Source organism: Cydia fagiglandana, chromosome 16 (assembly GCF_963556715.1).
Source record: "Cydia fagiglandana chromosome 16, ilCydFagi1.1, whole genome shotgun sequence".
Classification (NCBI taxonomy): domain Eukaryota; kingdom Metazoa; phylum Arthropoda; class Insecta; order Lepidoptera; family Tortricidae; genus Cydia; species Cydia fagiglandana.
The window spans coordinates 8,186,230-8,198,683 of NC_085947.1; the positions used below are offsets into that span (position 1 = coordinate 8,186,230).

At 36.7% G+C, this 12,454-nt stretch overlaps 1 protein-coding gene across 1 annotated transcript in view; it reads right to left on the minus strand.

Moving 5' to 3' along the window:
- LOC134671901 (high affinity cAMP-specific and IBMX-insensitive 3',5'-cyclic phosphodiesterase 8-like) overlaps window positions 1-12,454 on the minus strand; it is a 114,813-nt gene that overhangs the window by 20,685 nt on the left and 81,674 nt on the right. Inside the window, exon 5 of the mRNA XM_063529761.1 lies at window positions 985-1,042. Within this exon, the coding sequence (XP_063385831.1) occupies window positions 985-1,042 (58 nt within the window). The remainder of the gene's footprint in view (window positions 1-984; window positions 1,043-12,454) is intronic.

Here is a 12,454-nt window from a genome sequence, read left to right on the forward strand (position 1 = left end):
GACACTGACAAACTGACACATCTAATCCATATCTTTTCTAGATCTATTAACTGACGTATCTTAAAGTTCGAATTGGGCCGTATGTTCAAACTTGAGCAAGGTCGATCGAGGGGTTATGGAGCCGGAAGGCCCAAAGGCGATTTGATCAGGGGTCTTCCTATGGTCAGCTGGTTATGAGCTATAAAGAAATAGGTGTGTACTTACTAGGGATGTGCCGACTAGTCGCCGACTAGTCGGGAAAGCCGACTATCCGGCCACATTTGTAGTCGGCGATTAGTCGGCGACTAGTCGGCAAAAATGGCCGATTAGTCGGCACTTTATTAGTGAAAGATAAACAGAAAAAGAATCAATATTTACCATATGTTTTATGTTTATTTTACTAAAATACTTATTCAGGGTGCATACCTATGAAAACTTTTGTTCATATAATTGACCGTTTGATCGTTATCGTATGTTGGTGGACTGATGTTTTCCTCTACAGGTCCATCTCAACTGATGCTCGCGTAACTTCATGTGCCAGTTCTATAGTAAAATTTTTTAAATTCAGTTTTTGTTTATTTAGTGGTGGAGCCATGAGGAACTATTAATGTTATTGCAAAATTTAGAGACTTAGTCAGGGCACGTTGCTCGTAAAGAAGCTGACCACAGGGGATAGGTTCTTAACTGGCGACTACGTATGGGGAATAGAGCCTTGGAAATACCTCCTACAAACTGTACTGACGGTGTGCTCGTGATCGCAAAGTAAAAGAACTAAAAACAGAAATTGAACGAAGATTCTTGTGATAGGTCTTTGAACCTTTTAGCCAAGCTAAATTATGATGAATAGCGCAACCAAAGGAGCAAAACTATTGTTTTTCACCTGAACTTATACGAAACTAATGATCTGGCCGACTAGCCGACTAGTCGGCCGACTAATCGGCCATTCGAGCGCCGATTAGTCGGCTAGTCGGCCAAATCAATAGTCGGTACATCACTAGTACTTACCCTATTAAAACCCACTTCCAGATAAGGCAGTGTGGCGAAGTCATCTTTCAGGTAGGCGCTAAAACAAAAACAGACTGTAATTAGACTTGACGACCGGTCTGGCCTAGTGGGTAGTGACCCCGCCTATGAAGCCGATGGTCCCGGGTTCGAATCCTGGTAAGGACATTTATTTGTATGATGATACAGATATTTGTTCCTGAGTCATGGTTGTTTTATATGTATTTAAGTATTTATATATTATATAACTATCGTTGTCAGAGTACCCACAACACAAGCCTTCTTGAGCTTACCGTGGGGCTTAGCTTAGTCAATTTTTGTAAAAATGTCCTATAATATTTATTTTATTATTGATTTATTTATAATTAGACTAATTAGCTAAAGTGATTAATAACTTACGAAGATTTCTCTTGCAACAGCAAACAATTCATTAGTAGTAGTAGTAGTAATCACTTTATTGTACATAACACAGGTTTACATAATATTTACAGAAATAAAGGTACAAAGGCGAACTTGTCCCTGTATCTGTATTCATTAAATAGTTTTATAAATATTAGAACAATTCGGTTGATAATTTTGATCCAATTTGATAAGTAAAGTCTATCGCTTAGTAAAGCCTAACGACTGATGAGTTATATTATACCACTTGGTTCTTCTTTAGAATTTTAGAGATAATGATGAGTTTTATGAGCTAATAAAGTACCCAATTTATCCCTGTAACGGACAGTGCGACGATGATAAAATGATATAATCCTACTGTAAAGAGAATTCGTAATAGGTAAGGAAAGATTAGCATCAGGGCTCAGAGCGGCTACCGCGAAAACCAAAATTCGCAAATTGCGGGGATCTTTCTCTTTTACTCCAACGAAGGCGTAATTAGAGTGACAGAGAAAAATCCCCGCAATTTGCGAACTTCGATTTTCGCGGTTACAGCACAGGAGCATCAAATTAAATCTTTAGGTTTTTTCTAACTAACGTAAACTTTAGTAATTAATCCCGTTGCTATGTTATTTACAAATGTACCTATAATTCATATTTCGTTAGTGACTCAACGAATTATGGTGGTAAATAAACGCATATATAGTAAACATTATAATTATCTTGTCAAAATATTACAACAGGGACCTACATAACTTGCCTAGGTTAAAATTTTGTGGACACGTCGGAAATATAATTCAAAACTCTATTGTTACTTGAAATAATAGCTTTACTATGCGTATCGGTAGAGAAACAGCAACACAGTATGAAAACGAAAACATATTGTTACATTAAACAATAGTAAATGCGGTGTCCACACTCCACAGTGCCGGAGACCCGGCCCGTCACTCACAGTCACAATGATTTGTGCTGTGATCAGCACCAACGTCCGTTATGTATGTAGGTCGTACAATACTTACCTATATACATAGGTACATATAAGGCAGATAGTTAGGTAAGGAAGCTGAGCCACTTACCTTTTCAATTAGTTTGTAAGCATTATCGTGTACTTTTATTATGTACCTATGTTCAAACTTTTTGAATAAACGTCTTTTATTATTATTATTTATAGTTACACAAAAGGTTTAAAAGTGAACAGTTTTATTTTCAAGTAGTCATGTCGCTAAGATGCAAAGTTTCCAAGATATAAGTGAAAACAGAAAAATGGGACCTTCTTACCCCCCTCCCGGCTACGGCCGGGGACTTTTGATATGTTCCTTCCTGGTATGGGGACTAGTCCAAACAAAGTTACGGAATCAAAAATTGTGTTCCTAGCATTTTCCTATAGACCTTCTTATTGCTTGGCCTATATAGACATTATATTCTGGCAAATTTTAACAGACTTCCTGAAAATGAGGTGAAATCGAAAATATAATTTAACTCTCATAAATGTCATTCCCCGGGCCTCAAACTATCTCCATACCAAATTTCATCTGGGTGCCTAGCCAACGTGCCAATACTGCCAATCGTTAACGCTCCGTAGCGTAGCGTAGTCATCTCTCTCTATCACTCTTCCATATATCATTGCTCTACAGCATGTGTAATTGTGTAGACACATACGGCAAGGGACGGCTGAGACACAGCCGACAAAGGCAAGTCCGGTGTCCGGTCTGCAAGGGCTCATACAATATTGTGATGATTTGACAATGGAATCTAAGGGTTACGGATAAAATTATCACAGCCAGCCTTATTGTATTGTTTAAACTTTATGTAAAAGTTCATATTATTACAAACAACATAGTACGCACTGTACATACAAGTCATAGTCAGAACAAATAATTTTATCTTGGCCTTAAACGGAGCAACGCTGTTCTGTCGTCAAAATAGTGTTTAGTTCTTAAGTTTATGATATTTATATACTTATTTGTTAGGCTATAAGGTACATATATGTGTTATAGGCCTTTTTAACTGATTTAAATTTTAAAATAAATAAATAAACGTTAATAGAGTTAGACCAAGAAAAGTCTGCAGTGATTTTGATAGCCCACGCAGTTAAAGTGTTATTTATACGTCATAATTTCATAGAAGTTTGACGTTTAAAATAATACTTGCACTGCGTGGGCTATCATAATCGCTGCAGACTTTTCTTGGTTTATTAACAGGCGCACCTACAATATTTTACATGGATGTCTAATTTACTGTGAGTAATATGACTACCGTAGTAAGTACATACCTACTCGTAATGCCTCGGAACCTCGGAATTCGGAAACAGCATTTATAGTGAGGACGGGACATGATCAGGATCAGTTTTGACCTAAGCCTTGAATCCCTTCGTATTTTACGACGGACGTTATATTATTTCTCCCTATTTCACGCTTGTCACGCAACATGATTTGATAAGGGCGAAAATACAGTCTACGCCTACAGAAATAGACATGCCTAGGTATAAAGAATATTTCTCTAACTTAAAAACAATTTAAACAATTAAAAATGGCTCCCAATAGCTTCGTATTGAGAACACACGTCGTCGACGCTCAAACATACATATATGATACGTGAACATACATAATACGACTTTCGTATTGTACGATAGTCGATATAAAGCACCAATATATGAGTAGGTACGATTTCGAATAATCAGGTACACTCTAAATTTGATATTTGGTCCCTAATAAGGATAAGATGCAAACAAGGTAGTAGAACGCTCTCATAGATAAGTAGGTACCTACATACTTTAACAGACCTTACGCTCTATGTGCTTAAAGCTTGTCTTAAAGCCCCAGGGACAAAGAGGTCGAGTAAACCCCGCAACGTTTTCCGGATATCCTTTGTTTGAACACGTCGTGTCGGAGCCGTGTCGTTGAGTGCTTGTTTACTTTCCATTATCCCTGATTTGAAATTACGTGAAAAGCTTAAAGAGCTTTTACGACTTTTTTACGAAACGGGTTTGAAAATTGAAGCTATTATTGTTAATTAATCGAGGTTGGGTTATTATAATTAAAAGTAAGTGTAAGGTGACATAGGTAACGTTATTAGTTAACTACATAATATCAGAGTTTAATTCAAACACAAACTACACATACCTACTAATCGATCCAAAAACTACATATACAAAAAATGTGGGATGGTAAATGTCCCATGCATAATAGATTTTTTTTTCAATTTTCAAGAGACACTTTGGCTGGCTAGACTATAAATGTACTAATTTGTTTATATATTAGGGTATTTGTCAAAAAATCAAGATACATCGGAAATCCTTTGCACGTTCTAACTCGTACACAGCGATATCATTTTATACTAATTGGAAACACAACTACTTAGTTTAATTACTTAAGTATATTTTTTACGAACATAATTAAATAGATCATTTTAGTACAACTGCATGTATAGGTAGAGTCTGTGCGGAAAGAAAAGAGTCGTGGAATATATCTCATACATTTCACGACTCTCTTTCCGCACAGACTTTAACCAAAATGTCTAAGTAATTGTATACAATACATTGTGTCGATGTCGGCGGCCGATCGTAAGATTAGGCATATCGTGAAATTCCTAGGTATATCGTGAAACGAGAAAATCTTTGACCTGAGTCGACGAAGCCCCGTTAAGCGGCGCTCCTATCTCTAGACAGCTTACCCTTCGGGCATCTGAAGCAACCTAACGAACCTATTCTACCTATATATTGGATTAATGTTACTATCATTACACAGGAATTATCAAAACATTACACAGGAACATTACGATCTGCCTAATCTTACGATCGGCCGCCGACATCGATACAGTCAGCAACGAAGCGTTAGTAGAAATAAGAGTTCAGCAGTTGCTAGCTGTACCTACGTATTTATACTTTACCCTGAATATGAAATGCCTGCCCTAAGGTTCAAAAGGTTCCTTTGCCGTTAAAAACTATAAGGTGATATGTACATATTAGTTACAAATACAATTTTACGTTTTTCTTTTCAATCTAATGGTACACAATTTTTAATTCTGTTACGCACCGTGTTTGTTCTTTTATGACTGCGTAAACTGTTTTTGTTTACGCAAAATGTAGTAAAGGAGCATAGTTTTCAGCGGTTACAAACTAAGGATGGAAGGAAAATTACAGGTATTTTGACTAACAATACCTAACTGTCTAGGGTTATGGTATGCTTAGTTAAAATTTGTGAGAATATTTTTAATCATATAAATAAATATAAGTATTAATATAACGAGTCTTTGAGTCCCGAATTCCCAATACATTTACCACTAAAATATTTGAAACCAATGCCATTATGCCATAGGTAGGTACCTATGGACCTAGTCACGAGATTAGAAGACGTAGCCACATTTCAAAACGTAAATTCCCATATATGTAATATTTAGAACTTCAATAAAATGCTTGTTTTCAGCGTACCAAATAAAATAGTAGAGGTTTATTTGGAACTTGTTCCTTTGTGTGTTCAAGGTCCATATTAAAAATATGCTTTGTTATGAGTTTTTTCCTTTGTGATTTTCAGGTTAGTGACTTTTACAGCAAAATGAGATAGGTATTACGGAAGACATATTTGATATTATGCATTTAAATGAAAAATAATATGAATACATAGGCCTTTATATCTTATTGCACAGTGCACACAGCTTTAACGCAGAAAACTTTTATAGGCCATTCAGTATTCATCATACCGTTTGATCTCGATATGATTCAAGAGACCGTCAGCCTGCTCTATAAAGAAATTCTAGAAAGGAAAACACGCGCAGGAATTATTGTAGGTAGTATTTATTTAGGACAAGGATAAGAAGGAATGTTATTGCCAAGGAGATGATACTGGATGAGCCGTTTCGAAGACGAGAAATTCAAATATCGTATATAAAACCGATTAGAAGTAACCGTGGCGTACAATAGGGTATTTGACTGTATTTTAAATAAATTATTTCACACCATGCATGACATAAAGCGGCAGGGCTTTAATAGGGAAACGTAGACAGCAGTTATTTTAAGGGGCTCCCCCACGCCAATGACCTTCGATCTGAATCCCTTAGTTTTCTAATGTTTTTTGTAGCTTATCATATTAACAGCAACGGCTTTAAGCAATATAGTATCCCATATTTACTTTAAAGTTCATTGTCTTCGAGATATTTGGCATCAAAGTTGAACAATTTTAGGCTAAAAAACTTGTTTTCTGGCCATCACTTTTGTGTTAATTAGTTTAAAATTAAAACCTTAGACACGATTTTCGAGACTTCAAAGACGAACCCAAATATGTAGATTTCGTACATTTAAGATCCTTCACTGCAAACTAGATACGAAAAAAGTGTTTTTTAGACAATGTTTAAAAAATTCATAAAAAAATAAGTATTAATTTTTATCAAAATCCGGTGGACAAAACCGGAGATAAAAGATTGAAGAACCGATAACCGTTTGTCTTATAATTCTATCTGTAGTGCAAAAAAGAAGATACGATTCAAAACTTGTCAAAAATCGATGATAACCTCGGGTAGCCCCTTAAGACACATTTTCTATTTTATAAATCGTATAAAGTATAAAGAGTAGGTAGCTTGACCGTGGTGTCATTGTGTAATGTTTCATATAAATTCCATAATGGAAAATCGTTTTGACAGTTCAAAAAAGAAATTGATTTGACTATTAGTCAAATACCCTGAATCTAGCACCGGATTCAAACCGGCGTCTTTATAGCTAACGCGGCTTGTAGTTCCAATTTGTAATTTTTTTTGAATTTTCTAAATAAACAATTTGTTTAAAACGGTGGGGGGGTCGGGTTCTACATAAAGCGTAATGTCACAGCTCGTAACTTACCACATCCCGTGGACCCCAAACACAAGACGATAGAACAAATGTGGATACACATGACAGTACAAGGGAAAAAAATAGTAGTTGGCACTGCGTATCGCCCACCTTGGCAGGACGTTGACCTTTTCCTAGACGCAATATCTGACACCATTAGCTCATTGACTAGTTATGAACATTTAATTCTGTTGGGTGACTTTAATATTAATTTGTTAACTGCATATGATATTAAAACAACAAAGTTTAACCATTTCCTTTCCAGTTTTAATTTAGCACAAATTGTGACAGGGCCAACGCACTTTACAAATACAAGCCAAACACTTATTGATGTGGTTTGCACCGATTTAATTGCCAAAAAAATTAATATTGAGCATGTAGGGTCACTCCTTGGGCACTGTATTGTTATGTGCGAGTTCGCGATTAAGCGGGACAAACCAAAGCCCTACACTATATTGCACAGGCCTATTAATAACATCAATTCTATTCTTTTTGACAATGATTTGCGTAGTGTGTTGTGGGATCAGATGTCTGCGCTGCCGAACGTTAATGACGAGGTGGAAGCACTGAGTAGGCATATAGTCAACATATTTGACATGCATGCACCCATGAAAACATCTATAATAAAGGGACCCTCACATCCTTGGATCACAGACACAGTGAAACTGATGATGCGTATACGTGATCAAGCTGCCGCAGATTATCATAAGACAGGGACTGAGAGTAAAAGACTTTATTATAAGGACCTAAAGTCAACAGTAAATAAGGCCATATACAATGAAAAACTAGCTTTCTTTAACTACAACATAAATAATAAAATTATTATTGCCATCTACTTTCAGCGACCCTGATATAATAAATAAACATTTTTTAAACATACCAATTGCGTCACATGTTACAATTTCTCAATTAACTTACTTTGAGTTCAACAGCTACAACAAGTCGAAATTTCATATTGAACCAGTTAGCTCAGATAAGTTGCTAAAAATTGTATCCAAACTCAAATCAAATGCAGAAGGGCATGACCTAATTAATTTAAAAATGCTGCTTATGACTTTTCCATATACTATAGGCTTACTGACTGATGTGATAAACACCTCTATTTTAACATCCACTTTTCCTGACAGTTGGAAGGTGGCCATCGTGCGCCCACTTCCTAAAACCTCTAACCCCTCCGAATTAAAGGACCTTAGGCCTATCAGCATTCTACCATGTATGTCTAAGATACTGGAAAAGATTGTGTGTGAACAACTAAATAACTACATTGAGAGTAACGGTATCTTACCAGATGTACAGTCGGGTTTCAGGAAGGGGCGCAGCACTGTGACGGCCTTGCTAGATGTCACAGACAACATACTTTGGTCACAAGATAAGGGCATGTGCACACTACTTGTACTGCTTGATTTTTCTAGGGCATTTGATTGCATTCATACAGACCTGCTGCTGTCTAAGCTAAGTTATTATGGCTTTGATAACAGTGCACTGCGTTGGTTTCATAGTTATCTCAGTGAGCGGCAGCAGTATGTTAAACTGAGCTTAAGTGATGGATCAGCTAAAGTCTCAGGTAAAATGGCCCTTTCCAGAGGTGTACCACAGGGATCGATACTCGGCCCAATCCTGTTCATTTTATATACAGCAGACATCGGGACTCATATTACACACTGGAAATATCATATTTATGCAGATGACATACAGATATACATTTCCTGTAAACCATCTGAAATTGACAGTACTATACAAAAACTTAATATAGATCTTGCAAACATAGCATCTTGGGCACTAGACAATAGTCTTATGCTCAACCCATCTAAGACAAAATATCTGATATTCGGCACCAAAATTCAGTTGAGCAACATAGGACCTGCTAGAGATGTAATGTTATCGGGTGAACCCATTGAAAGAGTGTATGAGGCTAGAAATTTAGGCTTAATTGTAGATAGTGAACTCAGATTTGAAAAGTATGTTGCGGAAACTGTGAGAAACTGTTTCTACAGGCTTAAACTTTTATATAACATACGACCGTTCATTAATGAAACATTGCGCATTCAGTTGATTGAAACACTTGTTCTGTCTAAATTAAACTATATGGATTTGGTTTATGGTCCACGTCTTTTGGCAAAAACAAAGCGACTTATTCAGCGGGTACAAAATGCTTGTGCTCGTTTCTGCTTCAACATTCCACCAAGAGCCCACGTGACTCCTTTTCTAAATAAGCACAGTATTCTCAAAATGCTACACCGTCGCAAGCTTCATCTGGCTTATCTTTTATTTGGCGTAGTAAAACACAAGTCCCCATCGTATCTCTTCGAGAAGTTATCATGGATGTCCACCCGTAGGTCACTTGGGGCGCGTAATTGCAGTGTGCAGTTGGTGACACCTCAACATGCTTCGGCAGCTTTTCGTGGGAGCTTTAGGTACACGGCAAAGGGATTGCAATCCGGTCCGGCGGATCCGGTAATCCGGCCGGATCCAGCACATTTTTCATGATACCGGATCCGGCAAAATTCACCGGATCCGGTCCCGGATCCGGTAAAGTGAAATAAAGCGCTAAAATGTAAAATAACAGCTTAAAACACTGCTAAAATTTAAAAGTTCTCGCCAGTATTCGAATTTTCTCGCTCGCAAACAGCAACACAACCACTTGTTTGTTAGTTGACGCCAGTCTTCTAGCCGACGAAATATGTGTCAGAGATTTCCGTGCACCGTAAGTACTGGATTGGTTTATATTCAATTTATTGTGTTGTTACATTGTAATTTAATGTACATCTTCTTTCGTTTTATTTTGTTCTTATAATAAGTGTTACCTGCATTAAAAATATAATGAATAAATATTTATAAAATTAAATAGACCGGTCTGACCTAGCCAGTGGGTAGTGATCCTGCCTGTGGAGCCGCGATCCTGGGTTTTCGAATCCCGGTAAGGACAATTATTTGTGTGATGAGCACAGATATTTGTTCCTGAGTCATGGTTGCTTTCTATGTATTTAATTTTAAGTATTTGTATATTATATATCGTTGTGTGAGTACCAACAACACAAGCTTTCTTGAGCTTACCGTGGGGCTTAGTCAATTTGTGTAAAAATGTCCTATAATATTTATTCTTTTTATTCATCATTCTTCTTAGGCTAGGTTTTTATAATATGAATATAAAAGTAAAATATAAAATCACTTACAAAACAATAAAAAATACTATATAATAGATTTATGTATTATTATTATTTATATGTTATTTTGTTATTATTATGCTACTAAATGTACTTGTATAGGTATACACGTTTATTGATTTTGTTTGCTAAAACTAAAATGGTTGAATTGAGAGCACCTTTTTGTTGGAAATGTGGGTTGGGCTATATATATTTTAAGAGAAAAAGAAAAGAAGAGACATACTAACATTGAATAATTTACGGTTTAGACTCACTTGTTTTTAGTCACTCGCGCGACATGTTTCGGAGAGGCTAGGTCTCCTGTTAAGACACCCGTTTTATTAATCCATTAAAAAATATCCTTAACTTCGCATATAACGCTAAAAACATGATAAAATACGTGACTTGATGAATTTTTTATCCGCAATACCAATCCGGCCGGATCCGGCCGGATCCGCCGGATTGAGGCCAAAATCCGGCCGGATCCGGCCGGATTCAAAACCAGTCCGGATTGCAATCCCTAACGGCAAGCCGCTGCTGGAACAACATTCCTCCACCCCTCAGGAACCTACAAAGCATAATAAGTTTTAAAGCCAAGCTTAAACTATGTACACTACAACACCAGCGGCAACAGGAGACTTTAAGACATGATACTAGCTTCTTTTAGTGTAATTTCTTATTCCTATAATTATGTGGTTGTTAATTGTTTTACTTTTACTTTTTTTTTATATACTTGTGGGCAAATCAATAATATTGTAATATAGGTTACCTGTCTTTTCTGTCCTATCCTCACTTTCACTCAATGCGTCTGAAAACTGTTGTTCTTTGTCATTTCTTCTTGCATCACTATTGTGCGTTATATTTATATTTAAGTAATAATTCATCTTCTTCATGTAAAAAACTCGTAAAAACGAAAAGTCAAGGTTTATTTTATTCCATTGTCAGTCGTTTTTTTTTTAGTATTTGTACACCTTAATCACCTATAGGTAGTATTCTTTGTTTTTTTGTTGTAAGATTGTACTTTTCTTTTAATTCATCATGTAATCACGATTATTTTCTTTAGTGTTATGCACTGATACTAGTGTTTTAGTCGTTTTAGAAGATAATAATAAAATGAATGGACTTGTTATTGAACAGCACGTGTTGTACGACATGGCCTTATGTCATCTTGACATCTCACCGGCAGATGGCGCTGATTGCCCGTCCGCCCATCCACTCTCCGCCGCCAAGTCGCGTTCTGTTTTATGATGGGGCCGTGTCGTACAGCTGCGTTCGTGACCCACAAATGGTCTCACCGGAAGATCAGCGCTGACTTTTGGGTTAGCATTTTATGCTGAGGCGGGACCATTTCGTGGTAAACTATTTATTTATTTTATGTTTAACTTTCTTTGTTGTTATTTACTTGTGTATGTTATAGTTTATCACGAATAAATGAGATGATTTGATTTGATTTGATTTGATTTGATTTGTTACAAGCTTTACCATTTTACTAATGAATGTAGTTAACGTCAGCCTTTCGTCAAGTTTAAAACTGCATTAGCCGAGAGTGGCATCTGGCATTAAATGTGTCTGTCTTAAATTATCGGAGTCATGTAGACGGATCAAAGGGGTGGGAACGAACGGGCTCAAGATATACCTACAATATTGACAGAAGTGAATAACCTTTGGGTTGAGTTTCAAAGGGCTCCAGGGTTGGAATTGCTTAGTTTTCATTTTAAAGTTTCGAAACCTGACAGTAGGTAATTAGTTATTGGGTAGGCAACAAGAAACTTAATTTACGAAATTTAATATTGCATTGCATTGTAAGTTAAGCTAAAACGATAGCAGGTGATTTTATGCACCGTAAAACGGGGTGAGTAGGTTTCGCGGGGAGAGGTGGGTTATGAATGGGGAGAGAAGATTTGAGAGGGGGGGGTGAGAAGGGATTTTAAGGCTACTGCTACAAAAATAATGTATTCCAACTTAAAATGGAGCTATAGTAATACGCATAATAAAAAAAAATCGATCCAACAATCTTCGGAAATCACCTTTGTATGAAAACCCCTCTCATCCCAAATACGAGGCACTACGGGGTGAGGTGGGTTTTCCTCTTTATCGTCATAGTTATGAAATGGAACTACCCAAAATAAAATAA